At 36.6% G+C, this 23,865-nt stretch overlaps 2 protein-coding genes across 2 annotated transcripts; one reads left to right on the top strand and one right to left on the bottom strand.

Moving 5' to 3' along the window:
• Window positions 1-1,978: 1,978 nt before the first annotated feature.
• Window positions 1,979-2,959, top strand: LOC141660726 (uncharacterized). The gene has a single exon (XM_074467716.1). It carries the CDS (start codon window positions 1,979-1,981, stop codon window positions 2,957-2,959), a length of 981 nt encoding a protein of 326 aa, XP_074323817.1.
• A 17,393-nt stretch (window positions 2,960-20,352) lies between these two features.
• On the bottom strand, window positions 20,353-22,338 carry LOC141724860 (cytochrome P450 CYP71D312-like). The gene is made up of 2 exons (XM_074527144.1): window positions 21,292-22,338; window positions 20,353-21,191 (listed from the first exon to the last, which is right to left on the bottom strand). The coding sequence occupies exons 1-2, from the start codon at window positions 22,189-22,191 to the stop codon at window positions 20,568-20,570; spliced, it is 1,524 nt and encodes a 507-aa protein (XP_074383245.1). The 5' UTR covers window positions 22,192-22,338; the 3' UTR covers window positions 20,353-20,567.
• Window positions 22,339-23,865: the final 1,527 nt, after the last annotated feature.

The following is a 23,865-nucleotide window of genomic DNA, read 5'->3' as shown; positions in this document are numbered from 1 at the left end:
CGAAAGGACAAGGAATATGAAGTAGGGGACTTAGTACTGCTGAAAGTATCCCCTTGGAAGGGATTAATGAGGTTCGGAAAGAAAGGAAAACTAAGCCCAAGATACATTGGACCTTTTGAGATATTAAGACGGATTGGAAAGTTAGCTTACGAGCTAGCCTTACCCCCTAACTTGCAACAAGTTCATAATGTGTTCCATGTGTCAATGCTAAGGAAGTATCATCGGGATGCCAGACACATAGTGGAGTACGAGCAGGTGGATATGCAACCAGATCTGACTTACGTGGAGAAGCCAGTAAGGATTATAGATAAGAAGGAGCAGGTTGTAAAATTCGTAATTTTATTTTTAATTTATTTATTAGAAATTAGATATTAATTTGTCTAGATAAATATTTTAAAATTAGAATATTCTGAAAACATTTTATGCAAGGTAGTTGATTTGTGAAAAGATTTGTTATTTGTGGAAATAAGTGTAAGAATAATTTAGAAAATCGAAATTTTTTTAGTTTAGGTAATTGTGTATCAAATATTTTATTTATGGAATTTACTTGGAGAGGTTGTAAATCTTTAGGAGGAAATATTATTATTTCCTAGTTGAGATATAGGGTTTTGTATCGTTATAAATACACCATATTCGTATTCCTTGTTTTTATCATTAAAATTCGTAGGACTTTCTCAGCAAAAATCAGCTGTCTTGTAAAATTCGTAGAAAATTCATCGTAAGTCAGAATTCAGTGATTCTGGAGTTTTCAGAAAGGTCTTTTCGTTATCTTCAGCTTTCATGTTTCGTGTTTTTCAAGAAAATATCGTTTAGAGGGTCAAAAAGAGTAAATTCAGATCTGGTCAGGCTTTGGAGGTAAGTACCTTTTGACTTACTTTTAAATTTCCGAAAAGATATTTCAGTTCTGTTTTTAATTTCATATAAGATATAAAAACTTTGATTTCGAAATTATAAGATATAAGTATTTGTGAATTTTAGAACCCAGTCTCTACGTTTTCGAACCGTTCGTAATTTACGCTATAGTTCCGGAACTAGCCTTAGATACCCTTAGTAGGCGCACAAGTGTGCAACTTTAGATACCTATTAAGGGCGCGTAATTATTGAACTTTAGATGCCGACCACTGGCAAAGTGTGGTATAAAGAATAAGAATAAGAATTAGATGCCGGCTACTGGCAAAGTGTGGCCGTAGATCAAGACTGTGGTATTTATAAGAATTATCGTTTCGTTCTGTTTTATTCTGCTCAGATCTGTTATAAAATCTGTACTGTTATAAATTCTGCTCTGTTCTGTTTTAAATTCTGAATTTTAAAATATAAAACTTTGGGTTGGATTTATTTTAGAAAATGTTTTACAAAATTATTATTGTTTTAAGAAAAATCGTTTTATCAAAACACCCATTGTTTTTCTGTTTAAAAGTTAGTCAATTTGTACTTGCTGAGCTGTGTAGCTCACCCCTTTTAACATTTCAGGTTCGGAATTTGGAGCATATTAAGATTAAGGAATGAGAACTATGTGGAGATCTGTGCTGCTTCGTTTGTGCTATTTGAATTAGAATAAAGATTTTGTTTTTAGAGAATAAATTTAATTATCTGTTAGACAATTATTATCGGATTTGTGGAGCTGCGTCTCTATTTTTATGATTTTGATTATTGAGTTTGACCGCTGCTTTGAATTTCGTGATCTATTAGAATTATCGAGTAATAATATATTTTATTTTTAGTTTTCGATTTAGAATTTAATAGTCCGGAAGTGCGGGTTGTTACAGTTGGTATCAAGAGCAGGCTGTCCTTCGGAGTGTATTAGGTATGGGACTAGTACATTCCCTAGGATGCGATCCTTTAGACTATCGTATAGGTCTTAGAAAATTATTTTGGATTTAGGGCATTTATTTGTGTGATTATTTGATATGTTTGACTTTTGTGTTTTTTTTGATTATTGACTATAAGTTTAGAATTTGTTTTGTGTGTTCTAGTAAAGATGGATGGAGAAAATCAGAACAACAATGAAAATCAGGGCAATAATGATGAAGGAGGAAACGTCTTTGACCAGCTGGCTGAAACTCTAGCTGTACTTGTGAATCAGCAACCGAAGCCCAACATCGTCTCTCAATTCAAGCGTTTGAACCCGCCAACTTTTGATGGAGCTACAGACCCGGCTATCGTTGAGATGTGGATCCAAGAGATGGAAAAAGCTTTCGGACTTCTGGGGAGCAATGAGGAACAGAAGGTGACCTTAGCTGTGTACCAATTGCAAGGAAGCGCTTACGACTGGTGGCTTATGGAAAAGAGGAAGAATGAGACGACAAATCTTGAAGAAAATCATGAACCGTACACTTGGGCAAAGTTCAAGAAGGCTTTAGAGGACAAGTACTTTCCGAGAACAGTTCGTCTGCAGAAAGAGAGGGACTTCATTCGACTTCAACAAGGTGGAAGAACCGTCATTGAATACGAAGCAGAATTTGCAAAGCTTGCGAAGTACGCGTCGACCCTAGTAGCAGATGAGAGCAGTCGAGCACGAAGATTAGAGGAGGGACTTCGAAGTGACATCAGGAATTCAGTGGCGTCGTTTGAACTTCAGACGTACGAGGCTGTCCTCAACAAGGCGTTAGTGATCGAAAGGGGCTTGGCAGAATCTGAAAAGGCGTCTGACAGTTGGAATAAGAGGCGGTTCACTCAAACTAGTGGGCAATCTTTTCAAGGGGGACCACTCAAGAAGCCACACGTGTACGATAACATCGGGGGTCAAGGTGATCGAGAGACGTGTACCAGGTGCGGCAAGAATCATCCGGACAAAGTCTGTCGTTGGAATACAGGTGCTTGTTTTCATTGCGGAGAAGTAGGACATAAGATTTCGAATTGTCCGCACAATCCGCCACCGCCACCAAGGAAGGAAGCAGATAACAAGATGGGCAAAGGACGTGTGTTTCAGCTGACAGGAAATGACAACTATCGCAATTAAGGTATGATTTCTTTTCTTTAGTGACTTATTTAATTTATTTATGTTATGTGAATTTGGGGACCAAATTCTTTTAAGGAGGGAAGAATGTAAAATTCGTAATTTTATTTTTAATTTATTTATTAGAAATTAGATATTAATTTGTCTAGATAAATATTTTAAAATTAGAATATTCTGAAAACATTTTATGCAAGGTAGTTGATTTGTGAAAAGATTTGTTATTTGTGGAAATAAGTGTAAGAATAATTTAGAAAATCGAAATTTTTTTAGTTTAGGTAATTGTGTATCAAATATTTTATTTATGGAATTTACTTGGAGAGGTTGTAAATCTTTAGGAGGAAATATTATTATTTCCTAGTTGAGATATAGGGTTTTGTATCGTTATAAATACACCATATTCGTATTCCTTGTTTTTATCATTAAAATTCGTAGGACTTTCTCAGCAAAAATCAGCTGTCTTGTAAAATTCGTAGAAAATTCATCGTAAGTCAGAATTCAGTGATTCTGGAGTTTTCAGAAAGGTCTTTTCGTTATCTTCAGCTTTCGTGTTTCGTGTTTTTCAAGAAAATATCGTTTAGAGGGTCAAAAAGAGTAAATTCAGATCTGGTCAGGCTTTGAGGTAAGTACCTTTTGACTTACTTTTAAATTTCCGAAAAGATATTTCAGTTCTGTTTTTAATTTCATATAAGATATAAAAACTTTGATTTCGAAATTATAAGATATAAGTATTTGTGAATTTTAGAACCCAGTCTCTACGTTTTCGAACCGTTCGTAATTTACGCTATAGTTCCGGAACTAGCCTTAGATACCCTTAGTAGGCGCACAAGTGTGCAACTTTAGATACCTATTAAGGGCGCGTAATTATTGAACTTTAGATGCCGACCACTGGCAAAGTGTGGTATAAAGAATAAGAATAAGAATTAGATGCCGGCTACTGGCAAAGTGTGGCCGTAGATCAAGACTGTGGTATTTATAAGAATTATCGTTTCGTTCTGTTTTATTCTGCTCAGATCTGTTATAAAATCTGTACTGTTATAAATTCTGCTCTGTTCTGTTTTAAATTCTGAATTTTAAAATATAAAACTTTGGGTTGGATTTATTTTAGAAAATGTTTTACAAAATTATTATTGTTTTAAGAAAAATCGTTTTATCAAAACACCCATTGTTTTTCTGTTTAAAAGTTAGTCAATTTGTACTTGCTGAGCTGTGTAGCTCACCCCTTTTAACATTTCAGGTTCGGAATTTGGAGCATATTAAGATTAAGGAATGAGAACTATGTGGAGATCTGTGCTGCTTCGTTTGTGCTATTTGAATTAGAATAAAGATTTTGTTTTTAGAGAATAAATTTAATTATCTGTTAGACAATTATTATCGGATTTGTGGAGCTGCGTCTCTATTTTTATGATTTTGATTATTGAGTTTGACCGCTGCTTTGAATTTCGTGATCTATTAGAATTATCGAGTAATAATATATTTTATTTTTAGTTTTCGATTTAGAATTTAATAGTCCGGAAGTGCGGGTTGTTACACAGGTGCTTCGGAACAAAGTGATCAAGCTAGTCAGAGTACTATGGCAGAATCATAATGTGGAAGAATCAACTTGGGAACTAGAGAGTGCGATGCTAGAAAAGTACCCCCATTTGTTTTCTATTTGATTCCGGGACGGAATCCTTTTAAGGAGGGGAGACTGTAATAACCCCCAAAATTTTCAACTTTTTGTAACCCTTGTGAACAGTGTTTTTGCTGAATGAGAAAACTTTTCATGCCACACTATGTAGGGGTTCTGTTATGGATATTCTGAGATTTTATTAGTACTCTATATGGTATATAAGTGTATGTAAAGATCGTCAGAATCCAATTCCGAACACTTTGATTTTTCCCGGAAATCCACTAGGTACGGAAAGAATTGAGTATAAGGTAACATGATAAAAAGGATTTAAATTAAAGGATTATAAGAGGGGATCATAAAAGGAATATAATATATTGAGAAAGGTTAAGGGAACCTAAGTAATAAGATCCCGGGTATGATCCCTCAAACGATAAACGAAAACGAAAGTTAAGCGAACCGTATAACAGATCAGCGGTTATTAGGCAAACAATTAGGAAGTTAATCAAAGAGATTAGTGGGGATGAGGTCACCCAACCAATGAGAAGAGGATAAGGAGGGAAAGATGACATCATAGCATGACATAAGCATGACATGGGAAGGAAGGAAATGTGGTGGATTATTAACCACACAAAATCAAGGGCAAATGGGTAATTTACCAAAACAAAAAACAAAACTACAACCAACCAAGCCAAATAATTCATTCTTCATCAAAACAAAAGAAAACCAAGCCATTATTTCTTCATTGCTCTCGGCTTTTACTATTGCAAAGGAAGAAGAAATTCAAAACTCAAGATCAAGGCTTCCTAAATTGGTAAGATAATTCCCTAATCATCCTTATGCATAGTTATGGCCATATCATGAGTTTAAGCACCCCATTCATTCTCAATCTTCTTCAATAAATCAATGAAGAAGATAATGAATAGTGACTTCAAGAATTTTAACTTGATTTTCTTGTTTTTCCTTTAAGATCCAAGCTTTCCTAAGACTCCTCAAGGCTTCCTAGCTACTCCCACCACTTCAAGGAAGGTATATCATCTCCAAACCCTAGATTCCTTTGTATTATAAGATGATTTTGATTATTATGGTGATGTAGTAGCTTAATGCTTGTGGTTTAGAGTGTGGGTTGGAGTGGTAGTGAAATGGAATGGTGAATCTTGTTATTTTAGTTAAAAGAACTTAAGTATAGTTGAATTCAAGCTTAGGCATAAGTATAAATATTAATATTGAATTGAATAGGGCTGTTATGATGTGATAAGGATGGACTTTGGTTGTATGAATGGGTTGAGGTTGAATTGTGATGGTTTTTGAATGGTTTAAATTTGGGAAATCGTGTAAACATAGCCGTCGTAATGTCCGATTTACTTTAGACTGCTTTTGTTCATAACATTTGGACCCGAGAACTCCCTGCTAGATTATTACCATTGCCATGTTTAGATAGCTCATGTTACGAGCTTCGTTTTGATATGTAGTTCATTCGATTCCGATGCACGGTTTAGGAGAAACGACCGTTTCAAGTAACGGCGTTTCGCGAACGAAACTTTTCCCCTCGCCTTACTTTGAAACATAGGTTAAAGACCAAAAAAGGTTAATTAATGTATGAAACAATTATGGTAAGTGTGTTAGGCAGTTGGTAAGACACTCGCGAAAGAATCGCCTTAAAACTCGTAATGGTTAATTTATTAAAAATGGTGGAGCTGAGGGTACTCGAGTGACTTAAGAGAATCAATAAGCGCAAAACAAGCGTTAGAGTCTAAGTTAGTTAAAGTATAGATTTACAAGTGACTTTGGTTTAATTCCAACTTACTTGTTGTTTATAGGTTACCAGACTCGTCCCGAGCCTTTTATCACCCCCAGTCGCTCAGGCAAGTTTTCTACCCGTTATACTGTTGTTGTGATGTATATATGTATATGCATTATCTTGTGATAGATGCATATTGGTTAATTAGCAAATGTTGCGATATATTGAAGCATGCTGATATGGTATATATATGCATGCCTATTTCGTATTCTTGCCATATATATCTGTTGGTTCAGTTGATAATACCTATGCTAGAGAATAGCAGTAATTTGCATATACCCTTAGTATAGGGACCCAAAGGTGAAAACATTTTCTAAAACCGGGAGTCGAGGATCCCGAGTAAATTTTATATATATATATATATTTATATATATATATGGTTATAGTTTTCAAAACTATTAATCGAATAAGGTTTATTCGATAACTTTATTTTATGTTTGAATATTATTTCGAATATTCATTCGAGGGCTTATGACTCAGCTTTATATTATTTATTGAATATTATTTGAATATTCATTTGAGGATGTATGACTCCTTTATTTTATTTAATGAATATTATTTATAATATTCATTCGAGGTATTATGACTCCGCTTCTTATTTAATAATATTCTTTATTTTATTAAAGAATAATGTTTCGATAATCAAACTTATTTTCGATTATTCAAATAAAGATAGTACTTTCGTATAAGTATATCTCTGATTATTTAATACTCATTTCAAGTATAAGTCTTACAACTTCTACTTCAATTATTGTTATAAAGATTATTCTTTATGGGAATATTATTCAAATAATAATATTCAGATATTTCTAAATATATTGGGACTGATTTACTTCATTAAATCAGCATTACTCCAAACACTCTTTAAAGTGTTTTCGAGTCTTCAAAATGATTTTTAAAAGTTAGAGCGGATCCCAAAACTCATTTTTATATTTAAGATCTTCCTTTCAAAGGGGATTTAAATACTCGCTCAAAACCTGGGGGATCCAGCTCTGTGGTGCATTTTACATTCGCAACGTGGTTGCTGTTTTGAGAAAACAAATGAATTGATTACTTACCCAACGTTCGGGAAGTAAGCTCATCTAATTGAGTCGGCATAAGCGACAGGCCGGGGTACGGTCTATCAAAGTGTAAGTGGCTGGGTGGCAGTCCATCAACGCGTAAGAGGCCGGGTGGCGGTCCAGCACAAGATCCTTATGTGGCCAGGGTAATGACTGGTGGAGGATTCATCCATCTACTAGTAGAAAAGGTTACTTATTGGTATCTTTGCCTGATCAGCAAGATATCGGGTTTATGCCAAAATTCTTTTCCCTTCCAGAAATTTATTGGATGTTACAAACTCTATTCATACTTTACATAACAGAGGTTCCAGGAAATGTTTAAGAGATATATATGTGGATATATATCGGGACTAAATAAAGTATCTCGTAACTTTATTTCATTCAATAATATTTCAAAGATTGAATCTATTCAAGTCTTAACTTGTGGTCTCATCTATGGGATGAATTTTTTAAAAAAAAACATATAATACATTGAACAGTGGTAGTTCAAGTAGCCTTATAAATGATATAAGTATAATGAAGTATTTGGTAACTTCATCTTCCTTTAAGCTTATATCCAGTAAGTAATTATCTTACTTTTGATAAAGGTTTTCAGTAAGTTATCTATTAGATACTTGCATTATTGATTACACTATATATTATCTTGCGAGCTGTAAGGCTCACTCTTGCTTTATTTCTTCATCACACAACAACAGTTAGGAAAGATGGCCAGACTCCAGCAGACCCAGCGCAAGAGCGTGGGAAGCGCCCCGCGCCTTCTCGTTGAGATCATAGCTGCTATAGCTGCAGAGGTAGATCTATCTGTAGATCAGACCATCTACTTTTGAGAATCAATTATGTATAATTATAACTTGTGGCAGATAATGGCAATTAATTGTAAACTTATTAAGTAATCATTTTGGGTTGTAATAACTTTTAAATTGTGGATTCAAAGACTTGTACTTATTGTAATTTCATCTCTGAGACTATAACGGGTTGTGGTGTGTGTTAGTGTGGGGTCACAGCATAAGGTTATTTATTATTAATTAAGTGAAGTGATATTGTGGAGAGAAAGACCGTGACGACCCGGATCCCCGACCCCGGATCTGGGGGTGTTACAGTCTGCATGGACTATCGGAAGCTGAACAAAGCTACTAGGAAGGACCACTTTCCATAGCCCTTCATTGATCAGATGCTTGACAGGTTGGCCGGTCATGAGTATTACTGTCTTCTGGATGGCTATTCGGGTTACAATCAGATTTGTATCGCTCCAGAAGATCAGGAGAAGACTACCTTCACTTGTCCATTTCATACTTTCGCCTTTAGACGAGTTTCTTTTGGTCTGTGTGGTGCACCAGCCACATTTCAGAGATGTATGATGGCCATCTTTTCTGACATGATTGGCCAGATTGTGGAGGAGTTCAAGGACGACTTCTCAGTCTTTGGCGATTCTTTTGATGAATGTTTGTAGAATCTGGGACACGTTCTCAAGAGGTGTGTTGAGACCAATTTGGTTCTCAATTGGGAGAAATGTCATTTTATGGTGCGTCAGCGCATTATTCTCAGGCACAAGGTTTCTAATAAAGGCCTAGAGGTGGACAAGGCCAAGGTGGGGGTCATTGAGAATCTTCCTCCACCAATTTCTTTTAAGGGAATTCACAGTTTTATTGGTCATGCGGGTTTCTATGGGCGTTTCATCAAGGACTTCTCGAAAATTTCAAAACCTTTGTACAGTCTGTTAGAGAAAGATGTTCCTTTTAAATTCGATGACGAGTGCCTTGCAGCTTTTGAGACATTGAAGAAGAGTTTAATCATGGCACCTGTCATAACTGAACCTGATTGGAATGAGCCTTTTGAGATGATGTGCGATGCAAGCGACTATGCAGTTGGAGCAGTTCTTGGGCAGAGGAAGAACAACATATTTCATGTAGTCTACTATGCTAGTAAGACTCTAAATGGTGCTCAACTGAATTACACTACTACGAAGAAAGAACTTTTGGCTATTATCTATGGTTTTGAGAAATTTTGATCTTACCAACTTGGGACTAAGGTGACAGTTTTCAGTGATCACGCGCGATTCGATATCTCGTCTCAAAGAAGGACTCGGAGCCTAGATTGATTCGATGGGTTCTTTTGCTCCAAGAATTTGAACTAGAGATCAAGGACAAAAAAGGAACTGAAAATCAAGTTGCTGATCATCTCTCGCGTTTAGAGAATCCTAATGCTACTTCATTGGACAAGATATTGATAAATGAGTCTTTTCCCGACGAGCAGCTGTTTGGAGTGCAAGAAGAAGAATCGTGGTTTGCAGACATTGCGAACTATCTTGTGAGTAATATCATGCCTCCTGACTTATCTTATGCTTAAAGGAAGAAGTTTCTTCATGAAGTGAAGTGGTATATGTGGGATGAGCAGTTTCTTTTTTGCCAAGGAACTGACCAAATTATTAGGAGATGTATTCCTTACAGCGAAAGGGGGGGGTATCTTGCGAGATTGCCACTCAACGGTTTATGGAGGACATTATGGTGGAGAAAAGACAGTAGCTCGTGTTCTTCAAGTTGGTTTCTTTTGGCCAATATTGTTTAAAGATGCTCATCAGTTTGTTTTGAAATGTGATCGATGTCAACGTGTGGGTAATATGTCTAAAAGGGATGAGATGCTTAATGTGCTTCTCGAGGTTGAGGTCTTCGATGTATGGGGAATTGACTTCATGGGGCCATTTTTCTCGTCTCGTAAGAATCAGTACATCTTGTTGGCAGTTGATTATGTGTCGAAATGGGTTGAAGTTAAGGCGTTTCCAACAAACGATGTGAAAGTGGTGTTGAATTTTCTGCACAAGCAGATATTCATAAAGTTTGGAACTCCAAGAGTCATAATCAGTGATGAGGGGTCGTATTTTTGCAATTTTGCAAGTTCACTGCCATGATGAAAAGGTATAATGTGAATCATCGCATCACTACGGCTTATCATTCTCAGACAAATGGTCAGGCTGAGGTATCTAACAGAGAGATCAAGCGCATTTTGGAGAAAGTGGTATGTCCATCAAGGAATGATTGGTCTTTGAAGCTTGATGAAGCTGTTTGGGCGTATAGAATAACATATAAGACTCCATTGGGAATGTCACTATTTCAGTTGGTTTATGGTAAGGGGTGTCATTTGCCTGTGAAGCTCGAGCATAAAGCATATTGGGCTTTGAAGAAATTGAATCTGGACTTGGATGTGGCTGGAAAGAAGAGGATGCTTTAGTTGAATGAACATGACGAGTTTCGACTTCAAACTTATGAGAACAACAAGATGTATAAGGAGAAAGTCAAGAGGTGGCACGATCGGGGTCTAGTGCTCAAGAAATTTGTGTCAGGGCAACAAGTTCTTTTATTCAACTCTCATCTCCATCTTTTTCCTGGAAAGTTGAAGTCAAGATGGTCAGGGCCCTTCATAATCAAAACTGTGTTTCCACATGGAGCGGTGGAAATTTTTGAGAATGATTTGGGCCAAGTATTTAAGGTAAATGGTAAACGGTTGAAGCATTATTATGGTGACACGGCAAACCGCGAGGTGGTTAGTGCCGTCTTATTGTCTACTTGATCTCGAGATTCTACGTCGAGCTAGCGACGTAAAAGAAGCGCTTCTTGGGAGGCAACCCAAGTTTGTTGTACATTAGTAAGTAGAGGAAGCAAGAAGAAAAGAGAAAATCACAAAAAAAAATCAAAAAAATGGAAAAATTCAGGTCTGACTACAGAAGCCTAGCGCGCCCGCGCTGTCCCAGAGCGCGCCCGCGCCATTTACAAAGAAACACCGCGCGCCCGCGCTGTTACAGCGCGCGACCGTGCCGATTTGGCAGAAGTAGCGCGCGCCCGCGCTGTCCCAGCGCGCGCCCTCGCCGTGTCCCGACTCAGGAAAAAAATAAAAGGCAGTTAAAGGGGGGAAAACGGGAATTTTGTCCCAAAATTAATTCCCAACCGAATTTACTCCCCCACATCCCATAATTCCCTCAATAAATCAACCTCATTACTACCATTATTTTCATAATCAAATCTCACTTCTATTCTATATCTAATTCTCTTTCACCACCTATATATACATACACCCCATACACAAACTTCTTCACAAATTCACAAACTCTCAAACACAAATTATCTCTCAAACACAACTCTTATTCTCTCTAATCAATTTTCATGGCACCCAAGAGACAAAGAATTCAAGTCGAGCAGCGCCACCGATTCTTCAACTTCGAGTGGTGTGAGGCCCGGGTTTTCTACTCCCGAGGCTGAGGAGGAGTACACAAGGCTTCTCGCAAAGCCTATTGCTAAGGAGAGAGGTTTTCTACCATCTTGGAACGATGGTAAGCTTTTGGAGATGATCTTGGAGATGGGATGGATTCGTTTTTGTGAGGCACCAGCTACTGTGCCTATGATTGTGGTTCGCGAGTTCTATGCGAATGTCAAGGCCGAGAAGAATGGCTTCACTATGGTGCGAGGGCGGACGGTGGATTATAGTGTAGAGGCTATCAGGACTGTGATTGAGCAGCCCTCGAGGAAGGTACGGCAGGATACTTGGAACGATAAGACTCCAGAGGATTTTGATCTGGATCTTATTGTTGCTACTCTGTGCCGACCCGACACACATTGAAAGATCAAGAGGAGCACAGTCGCCAAGTATTCTATGTTCCCGGCGTCCGGCATGAACATGTTTTCCCGTGCATGAAACGCTTTTATATGTGCTAATATCATGCCATCTTCGCATGTGCATGAGGTTACTGTAGAACGTGCACGTCTACTATGGGGCATTCTGCAGGGTGATTAAATAGATTTGGGGATGGTGATATACCAAGGGATTCTGAGGTTCTTGAAGGGGAGCACTACGGGGTCTATTCTGTATGCGTCCGTGGTGACAAAGTTATGCGTGGCAGTTGGTGTGCATTGTCCCGCACATGAGCAGTTGCAGATTCTGAGTGCAGCGATCGATAACACTACTTTGGCTAAGATGCAGGAATGGGATGGAGGCAAGCACGATCTGAAGGGGCCTGGGTATTCTTTTGACCACCTACCTAGTGGGAGGCCCGCTGCTGGTCAGGAGAGCAGAACTGCATGGAGATCTCAGTTAGGAGATGAAGGAGGACCATCGCAGCAGCAACAGGAGGCAGCAGGAGCAGACATGGGAGCTGGTTTGAGCTCGACGCAGTATAGGCGTCTTGCGAGGAGGATGGATGCGATGCACGACATTCATAGTCGTTTTGCACAGGATCTCACCCAGTCACTTGGGACTATATTTAGAGCCACCGGAGTTGACATTCAATGGCCAGTTTTTGGTGAGGATTCCGTGTATCCGCCTCTTGACACACCTGACACTCCACCCCTTGAGGGTGAGGATTCTGATTCAGAGTAGGTATGCCTGATTCCTTACTATTACCTTCACTGAGGACAGTGAAAATTTTAAGTTTGGGGGTGGTAGTTGAAGGAATATGTTTGTGTGAGTCTCATATAGTTGTATGTTCATGATAGTTTAGTTCATATAGTTTGCATATTTTGCCATGTAGTTTTTTTTTATTTTGGTAGTTTTATGATCATTTGTTCATGTAGTTTCATGCATTTGCATTTTAACATGATCCCTTAGATAATTTTCCCGATTGACTTGTGATATTGATACTAGTGTAGTGATGTCGTATTTAGTGATGTTGATTTGCATGCTAGAGACACTTGTATTTCACTAAGTCTTATAGGTTGCTAGAGTGCTAGATCATGATCATGGTTTATTTGATTTGTCGAGGTTTAATCGGTTTATATTTAGAATTTAGGGTATTCTCTTAATAATAAAAAACATGGATATTTAAAAATTAGAGAAATTGGATTTCATTGCTAGTTGTGTGGCTAGGTGTCAAATGGCTAGTAGCCGGCTCATATTTTAATGAGTAATCTAGGGTTGAATGAGATGGAGCGAAATGCACTCATTCAGAAATTGCTAAAAAAAAAGAGTAAGTGTTATGCATAATTGATCACGAGTGGGCTCTTTAGTACCTGGGTTATTAAGTTTTTAGGGGACTTTGTGCCTAGTGACATAAGGCTTTTATGGTTTGGGATCCGCTAACCTAACGCTCGCTACATGGGTGCTATTGTATAAGTCTTTTATGGACCTAACTCATTGCACGATCAAATAAGCATACTTGTGTTGTTTTGTTGTGAATAAAAGCATGAATTTATATAAAACTCCAATATAAGAATTGAAGTGTTATAAGTTATTTTTAGTCTAGCTTTTTATTTTATTTATAACCTTGCGATTTCCTTGATGAGTAGCGAGTCATGATTATTGATCTAGTTGCGATAGTATATCCGCAAGCATCTTCAAACACGCACGTCTCTAGTTTGTAATTTGATTTGTATGATTTGATTGATCTTCATGCGAATACCTGCATTTGTTGATATGTTTCTTGTTGGTTGGTTGAGTTATTCTATTGGGGATCGTTGCATTCATATAGTTGCATTCATGCATTTTTGTTTCTCGTTCGTTGAGTCTGTTTATGATTGACGACAAGCATCGATTCAAGTTTGGGGGTATGTTGAGTGGCATTTATGACACTTTATTATGCTCTAATAAGCTTTGAATTGATGCATTTGTACTCAAGTTGTTATGTGTTTTAATGTGTTTTCTAGTATTTTTACATTTCAGGCACTATTCAGGTAATCAGGTGAATTAGCATTGTTTTGGTGCTAATTTGGTGTCCAGGTGGTGTTGGAATAACAGCTTGTGGAAAGCCGGCTCGAAGCAGCAAGATTTAAGAAGAAATCTGAGTTTCTCCCAGAAGGATGGCGCGCCCACGCTGTCATAGCGCGCGCCCGCGCCGAGGCCGAATTTCAGAATCCTGTTTCAACTATAATTCTAAAAGGGAAGGCTTCCAGATTGTTGAGGGCTGCTATATAAATAAATTTAGGTCATTTTTCATTATATATCAAGTCAGAGACGGACCACAGCGCAAGGAGAAGACGACAAGAGACCTTTAGCACAATTCAACAAAGGAGAAGACGATCTAGTTTATGCTTGTGAATCTTTGTTTTGATTTGTAATTTGGATGTTGGTTTCTTGTTTTGCTGAACCTATACTCTTGTTTGTACTTGGTTTTATTTATTCGTATAAAGACTACGTTTGCCATATCATGTTTTCATCGGAACCCGCGTTGATGATGAGTCCGATTATGGGCTAATCGTTATCGTGGGGTTCTAGCGGATTTATTTATGGATTTCTTTAGTTAAATTGTTTGATGCCTTAGTATGTGGTGATTGTATGATATCCTAGCATTGGTTGTGCGTATTCGTCTTATGAGCGTCGCGAACTTATAAGTTAGTGTGTTAATTCTTAATGAAGCGAAAGTGAATTTAAGGTTTTAGAACTTGCCATGCTAGCATAGGTTCATGTATTTATTATGCATGATTCGTAGGTAATTTCAAGCATCTTACTTGCCCTATGTAATCAAAATAGATAACTTGTGCTTAAACCGTTATGTTGTCAAATTCTATAGACATATAGGGTCTCAATATAATTGGTGCCTATTCAACTTTTATCTCTTTTGTGGATGTCTGGTAGAATGGTACTCGTGCAACGAAAGTTGACGTTTATCAGTTTCGTGTTATCTGATTAGTGTCATCACCATTGCATGCTAAGGTTAAGAATAATAAAGCTATTGAATGAAGTATTTAATGAAGTTAGAATCTCATGTGTGTCATATATATCAATTCAATCAATCTTATTCTCGTAGTTATAATTATTAGCGTAATTCTTAGTTATAAACAATCTCAACTTGTTATTTGTCTTAGCATTGAGCGATAACCATACATTATTGCTTAAGTGCATAAATTAGATAGTTAACCAATACAGTCTCTGTGGGAATGAACTAGAAAATATTATATACTACTTGTGAACTCGTATACTTGCGTGTATTATTAGCGCGTGTTTAGCGGCTAACAGCTTCCATGATTTATAATCACCAAAGCCTTGAAGCTTTGTGACACTAATCGACAAAGGGTTAACAGAGGGATATAGAAAAATGAATTATGCATATCTGAGAACGAAAACTTACTCCTAGTTGCCATGACTGCACACTATAACAACACGGTGTTCTTTTAAACAAAACTGCAACACAAGGATACAACTTTGAGTTTTAGACAAGAAACACTGGAAAACACCACACGCACAAAGAGATACAGCTCAAGCAATTCACTCTTCACATACTATTCTTCACCAACAACTATGATACCATAATACTTTTATGAGAATAATAGCAAAATAAAGAACAAAAAACACTAGAATTGTAGGGCACAAAAGACAGTCTCAAGATTAGATCTAAAAACTCTATTGAATAACCTTCTATCCTTCCGGTCTTATATCACCACTAAAGGATGATATTTTAGTATATGTTACTTAGTCTTCAAGACTAGTGTAAAAACCCAAATTTTTGACATCGGTAAAAGACCTTATGAATAGTAACCTTGCAGTTTAATAAAAACTTTTGCGACCACACCATATACGAGTTTTTGATTTAAGATTCCGAGTTGATATTATGATTATACGTACCAAATGAGTGTATGTAAACGATGTTAGTTTTCAAAGAAAATGAACTTTGAAAAATGACCATAATTATGAATCATCAAGGATTACGAGGATCTCAATATAATTATGAATTTAAAACCCTACGGATTTATTTCCAAGGACGATACTTCAAAACATGAGGAATAAATATGAAAGGATTTACGTCGCGAACCATTTGCGAGGAAGTATTATGAAAACGTTTAAGCGACCGAGCGAACGCGTAAACGATTAAATAAACGTAACGCACTAACTAACCATGGTAGGAAAGTAACCATGGTTAATTTATCAAATAGTGAGCTAAGGTGTAGGATGATCAACCAAGGCTACCAAATAGTGAGCTAGAGAGCTAAAAAGTGGCTTAGCTTGTAATCTACCAAAGGCTGGCTAGTTTTTGTCTAAGATTTGCCATCATAAATCAAATCCTAGGATATAAACTAGAGAATAAAAATCAATACAAGATACCACTTGCATTATTTCCAAGAAGCAACCAAGAAGCAAGCATAAAAACTCTCCTTCTCTCCCCAAAAACCTCCCATTAGGCCCTTCTTCTTAAAACCAAGAAATCAAAACTAAAACTTCAAGCTCTAGCCATGGATAAATCCTCCCATTAATTCTCAAGCTTTCTATCAACCAAAATAAGGTAAGATAAATCTTTTAGATCTTTTTATCAAGGTTTGATGGGTGAAATAAAATCAAGAAAGTTGATAATGAATAGTGTGAATAGTAACTCTTCTTTGGTTTCTTGATTTCAATGGTGGATTTAGGTTCCAAAAACTATACTAAGCACTCTCAAGACTTCACCATCATCAAGAACACATTTCAAGATCTCAATAAATGTAAAAATCTTTGACCCAACTCTATTTAAGATTCAATTTCAAGATCCTTTTAGTATGTAGTTGTAAACCTAGTTTTAGTGGTGGTATTGTTGAAATCTTGATGTTTAGCTAAGTAGATTTAAGGTTGATTGTTGTTGCCTCAAAAACATGATGTTCTTGAGAGGATTTAGTATTTTGATGATGATATGTTGATTGGTGGTGGTAGTACAAAGATCTAAGGCGTAAACGAAACTCCGATCGTAAACGTAATCTCGTTAAAACGAACAAAACGTAACTTTAAGTTTCTGCAGAAAGTCCCGAAGATGTAAACTATAGTTTCTTCAAAAATAACCCTTTATTATGATATAAAATGTTACAAGGATTGTTTAGGCTCTTGAATCGCTTGATTCCGATTTACGGATCAAAAGTTATGGCCGTTTTACTAAAAGTGATTTACGCGACAAAAACTGCTACGAATTATGAACTTTGAAAATATAAAGGATCAACTTAAAAATATTCATAAATCACGAAAATTTTACAGAGAGTAGTAAATTGAGTTTCCTAATGTCCATAAAGATTTCAAGCGAAAATAATGCTTTTTCAATTTTATAAAAATATCGGAGCCGAGACCGCGCGATTAGAAACCGTAGAATCCATAAGCGGAGCCGACGACGAAAATGAAAATGGACTTAAGATACTTTGAAAAAGGAAGTGACCATAATGTGAATAAGGACTTAAAGAAATAATAAGGGTAATATAAGTTGAGAAGGTACATAATGATTAGCGCATGAGTGCGGATAGCCGTAAATTAGAACGGGACCTAACAAAGCGACTTGTGTTATGATTATAGATTTCCGAGCGGAACCTAGAGCATACTCCACCTCAAGATACCCAGGCAAGTTTTCCAACCCTACCTTTTAAGAACTGTTGTGTTGTGAATATTTTACAAAACTGTGATATATGCATGAGATTGCTTTAAACCGTTTTACGAAGTTTGAGAGGTTTTACATTACTCAATTGTTAATAATTTCTGGTATATGTTCATACCGAGTTCGAAATGTTATATTTAGACCGAGAGTCGGTCGGTGTAAGCTTATAAAAACCCGGAGGTATCTCGGAGGAGTTTATGATTGAGAACGTTAATGCTAGCGAGTAGCGTGGCGTGTATATATTTTAGACCGAGTATCGGTCAGTAAAATTTGATGAAAACTGGAAGTATTCCGGAGGTGTTTTAATTGTAATATTAACGCTATAATATAGCGTAATGTATAAGTCGTAAGACCAATAGTCGATAAACCCGGAAATCGTCCCGGTGATATTATAGGACGATTAAAAGTACATAGTAGCATTTTAAAATGACACAACGTCCACTTACAAAATACTAAACACCTCGAACTTTTATTAAAACGATTTTCAAAGATCGTATTCCCTCAACTATACTTTATCGTTCGAATAATAAATATCTATTTACTATTCATTTATTATGGGAGAAGTATTCTCCAGTGAATATTTATTTCAGACTCGATTAAATATTAAAGATTGTTATATTACTTAAACATAAATTAGTTGAGGAATATTATTTCAAATATTCTTTTAAAAAAATAATTATTCGAGATTTAATTATTCAACGATTAATATCTGATTATTAAGCATTTGTTATTTAATTGGTTTATCTATGATTTAAAAATCATAGAACCGGAATTAAAATACTTTCTGATTTTCGGAGAATCATTCGAATAAATTTCAGAATGTCGAAGAATATTATCTCGACTTATTTTAAATATTTTGAATATAGCTTCAAAAGAAACTCCCCCTTATCTAATTATCTGTTGACAACGGTCAACTCACATCCTTAGTACTTCCTCCGAAAATTCTCGGAAGTACATATATATACGTACATATCCAAGTGTACCTATCAACAAGCACTATGCTTGGGGAATAATATGAGTTCCATATATATGATGGGATTCTTACAAGGACAAGGAGGGGTAGACTCCAGTACTTCGTGGACTGGGGAGACTACCAATTTACTACCACATGAGAAAGTATTTTATATACTGATGAACATGTGGAGTATGCGTACCTGAGAGGGACGTAAAATCGTGTCTTGAGAGAGATAGACGCGAAGTGTGTACCTGAGAGGGACGGACACAGAAAAGGCCCGAATGTGGCCGGGGTGATAACCGATAATAAAAGGAAACCGTCCATCTACATGTAGAAAATGTTACTTTTATCGTAGTACGACTGATCATCGTATGCGGTGGTTCCAGCGAATGTCCTATTCTTCCAATTGGAATTGTGATGCAATACCGTAACCCAAGCCTAGGTGCTGGGTTTACCATTAATGTATTCGCAGGATAATAAAATCCACTAAAGAATTGTTTTCATGAGAAGGTGTGTGTCACCAAGGAAAACTATTTTTGAATAAAACGTAATTATCATATATGATGTTTTACATGAGTTTATAATACAGTCATTTTTCACACTATACATTATTATGCTGGGCATTATAGCTCACACTTGTTTTCTTTTAAATGATACACCACAACAGATAACCAGTATGCCGATGTGGGACTTAGTCGCTTGCAGTCATGGGGAGAATCCATGGCAGCTTTGTCTCAGGTGTGCCAGAGTATCAGATAGGTATAAGATATCAATCGTAATTATTGTAACTTCAAGTAGAGGTTATGAATAATTGTTTGAGATCCTGTAAAGTACATTTGAATTTTAATAACAGATGATACTTGTTGTACGTCGTTTCTAAGGCTATAACTTGTGAGTGTGCGAGATTGGGGGTCTGTGATATGGAATTATTGGATTATCGAGTTAATGCAGGTTACACTTGAAGGATTGCGTGACGACCCAGGTTCCTGAACCCGGATTTGGGGGCGTTACAACTAGAGCGGGCAATTTGGTACACGACACGAAACGACACGAAAAATACGGATATGAGTTTTAATTTTTAGTACGCGAAACACGAATGTACACGAACACGAAATTACAAGATAGATTTAGTGTCAGATATGGGTTTCAATTTAGGCACACGAAAGTACACGAAATTACACGAGATAAATATATTTATAAATTAATATATATAACACATGCATATATTTATGTATATAATATAAATATTTACAATTTTTTATAGAATACTATGTAAAAATATATATATATTTATATATACACTCTCCATATTTCATTAAATTATACATTAATGTAGATTTTTTTTATATATTATATGTATATATTTTATTAATATTTTCTTTAATATATACGAAAAGTATACTGAAAGTACACGGCACGATTCGAATCGGATATTAGTTTCACATATGGGTACACGAAATCATTTCGGGTCGGATATGAGTTTCATGTTTACGTACACGAAACACGAAATTACACGACACGAAAATACACGACACGAAAGTACACGACACGAAAGTACACGACACGAACCGATTGTCCGCTCTGTTCAAGACTAAATTAGTTAAAGACACGCATGCCCTTTAGGCTTATTACAGTAAAAATGTTATGGAAAAGCAAGTAAAGAAGACAAAAGATGGTTACTGTGGATCCAGACAATTAGCCGGAGGTTTATTATTACGGGCATTTCCGTGCTACTTATCCTTGCTTGCCGAAACTTCATAATCACGGTACACTGGCAAATCAAATCTGAATATTACAATGGAAATTTTACATCAATAATCTAGAGGTAGCTGTCTGCTAGTATAATTTATTTCCTGACGTGACTGTATGACATTTTTAAGAAACTTTGTTAATTCACAGATTCAAATGGATAATCAGTGGCAATTAGAAAAAGGTTATTCTTTCTCTTGCTAGTAGCTGCATTCGTCTCATCCATGTCTAAATCTTCCGGCTTCATATCATTCGGCAGCTTCCAATCGAAAGAATAAACTAATTGAGCTAGCGGAAGCTCTACAGTAGCTACCCCGAACGAGATTCCAGCACACATTCTCCGACCAGCGCCAAACGGAATGAACTCGTAATTAGCCCCGCAATAATCTACTGAACTATTCTCGAATCTCTCCGGTATAAAACTTTCAGCATCAGCCCAATATTCGGGATCTCTTCCGATTGCCCACGCATTTACGATGACCTTGGTTCCTACAGGAATAGTGTATCCATCAATCTCACACTCTTTTCGACATTCTCTTGGCAGCAACAATGGAACTGGTGCATGTAAACGTAATGCCTCTTTGACCACAAGTTTTAAGTAACTCATTCTTGGTATATCTGTTTCTTCTATTCTTTCTTTTCCATTCCCTACTTGTCTCACTTCCGCTTGCAACTTCTTCATTACCTTCGGGTTTCTCATCAATTCGGACATTGTCCATTCAAGTACTGCTGAAGATGTGTCGGTTCCAGCCGTAAACATATCCTGCAATTAGATTAAAATGTTAATACATTAATAAATGACATATAATCTAAAGATGTAAATTGGAACAATTTAGGATGAAAGTAAGGTAGCGTAAACTTACTAAAACAAGGCCTTGAATGTCACCAGATGAAATGGGAAATTCGAGGCGCTGGCTCTGATTAATTCTCAAAAGAACATCCACCAAATCTTCCTCTTCAGCAACAACTTCAGATCCTTCTTTCCTGTTACTCAACTTTTGTTCATGCTCCTTAATAATGCTATCAAAGATAACATCAAGCTTTCGCCTTATCCTCTTCAAAGCAGGCTTCATCCCAGTAATAAGAGGAAGAAATTTTACAGAACGAAACATATCAGCCATGAAAAACCCGGAACCCAAATGTGCTATCTCTTCAACACATTCTACAAGCTCATCTTGGTACTTGCACTTCTCTCCAATTGTAGACCTACACGTTATGGCATTGGCCAATTTCGAAACCAGGTCACTAACATTAACTGGTGATTCTGAGGACGATTTGACGGATTGATGGAGCTGCCATGTCTCATCCTGCCGAATAGAACGAAAAGACTTTACTTTGTTGGTACTTAAAAGTTCCAATGTACAAATTTTTCGCATTTGTCTCCAGTAATCACCATACAGAGCCAAGACAATGTCACGACAATTCGCCAAAATAATAGTGCCTAGAATCAATTCAGGCCTATCGGCGCATGCAAGATCATTCGTTTTCAGTACTTCTTTCGCAACTCTTGGATTCGAAATAACAACTGCCGAAATTTCACCCAGCTGTAGGTGCATGAGAGGTCCACTTTTTTCTGCCAATTCTCGAAGAGCAAGATGCGGAATTTTTCCAGCAACTTGGTGGATATTTCCTATAACTGGTAGTTTCCATGGTCCTGGAGGAAGATTCGATTTCGATTTTCGATTCGACTTTTTTAATAAAGAGACGAAAAACAGGACAGCAATCAGAAAAGATAAGACAGAGAAGGGGGAAGGGAATTCCATTACTAGATATTTCAGATGATGAAGAAAAAGAAGATGGTATGGTGAAGTGTGAATGTTGCTGTTGAGTGTGAAGTGAAATCTTATATAGAGCTCGAGGTGTTTTATGGCTAACGTATCTGAATATTATTTTAATTGTATAAGACTTGGAGGGAACTTCCAGGGTAATTGTTTATTAGCATGCAAAATGCGCATCTTTAATCAATATTAATAAATAGACACACATATTGACTAAGCATGCCAAAGATCAAGATTTGAATCTTTGTTGGTGGGGATAGTCAAATTTGGCTAGTTAAAGAAAAAGACAGCTGGTGGGTAGTCCTATATTTAAATTTTGGATCATGACAATTTGGAAATGTATCAAGTCAATCGAAGACATTGCACTTGCACATAATACATACTCCGTCCAACTTAACATGGAGTGATTGGTTGTAGGCTATCACATATTAAGTAATTTGTAATTAATAAAATAATAAAATTTTTAAAATAATATTTTTTTCCGGTCCCAATATAGTGAAGAAATGTATATTAGCTTACAATCATTAAAATAATAAATTCGTTAAAATAATTTTTTCCTTATTCTCGAGCACGTAGGCTTAGCTGTACAAGACTTACACCAATATAAAGTTAGCATGTGATAATATATGTATATCAGCTTATACATTTCTCAGTCAAAAAAAAACTTATACATTTCATTTATTTTGTAAATTAAAGGAAGATGTAACGTGTATAAATTGAGTTACAAATTTTTGACAAAAAAATTATAAAAAAATTATGTTTTGTGAGCTTATTTGAATATGAGTTGAACTCTTTTTGAAAGCAATAACATGTTTAGAAAAAAAAAGTGATCAATAAAATGAAACAGATTAAATATTTAATTACATTATTTAACCTACGGTGGTAGGAAAAAAGAGCCTAATTTTATTAACTTTTTGACTAAATTATTTACCGCTAATAACTACGAAACACAAACCTGTGCACCACGAAAGATACGTGAGATTTTCGGCGTAATGCTAAGTGAAATGAAATTCTGATTTGCAGTGACCTGAGAGCTTAAGACTAGCAGTCCCCGCTGACAAAATTAAAACAGAAAACACGTTTGCCTTGTTGTAAACACCCGCGTCCAATTATGGGCTCACCTTACCGAAATTATTAGCCAACACACGACATTTGAGTGTATGTCATATTGTCACGTATGATTAACACAATCCACTTGATACGCATCGATGGGCGATGGCCATGGCCCATGCCATGCTTAGCTGGGTCCCATGTGGATAAGTTCATGACGGGATCTGGCTACTTGTGCGGTCTCTGTATGCCAGGCCGGGCCGTACACGGGTTGGGCACTCGAAGTGCTAACACTGAACCAGTTTGTTGAAAACCAGGCTCGGGTTCGGGTCGGACTTGAACCGTAGAAACCGAAATCGTAACGGGAACAAGAGAATAACGGGTCGTGCGGGGTTGTTTGGTTAACCCGCGTGCCTCTGTGCGTGCTTTGCACCGCCATTCTCCATTCTGCCAATTATTACTTTGATATAATATATTATAACTATTATTATATTTTTAATGCAGTCAAGTGGCAGGAGTAGTGTAGCTGTGTAGGTACATAGCAAATAATTAAGTTACAGTAGTTGTTTCTTACTTTGTTTTTTTTAATCTTTCCGTTAAATAATATAT

This window comes from Apium graveolens, chromosome 5 (genome assembly GCF_009905375.1).
Source record: "Apium graveolens cultivar Ventura chromosome 5, ASM990537v1, whole genome shotgun sequence".
NCBI lineage: Eukaryota > Viridiplantae > Streptophyta > Magnoliopsida > Apiales > Apiaceae > Apium > Apium graveolens.
Note: the sequence above shows the minus strand (reverse complement) of the source record. Positions and strands in the feature narration are given on the sequence as shown.

What these genes read in the sequence shown, in the direction of transcription:
- LOC141660726 (XM_074467716.1), top strand. Translation starts at nt 1,979, where the DNA reads ATGGATGGAGAAAATCAGAACAACAATGAAAATCAGGGCAATAATGAT.
- LOC141724860 (XM_074527144.1), bottom strand. Translation starts at nt 22,191, where the DNA reads ATGGAATTCCCTTCCCCCTTCTCTGTCTTATCTTTTCTGATTGCTGTC. An exon ending in ACATTCAAGGCCTTGTTTTA is followed by an intron (nt 21,192 to 21,291) that starts GTAAGTTTACGC and finishes ATCTAATTGCAG; the next exon opens with GATATGTTTACGGCTGGAAC.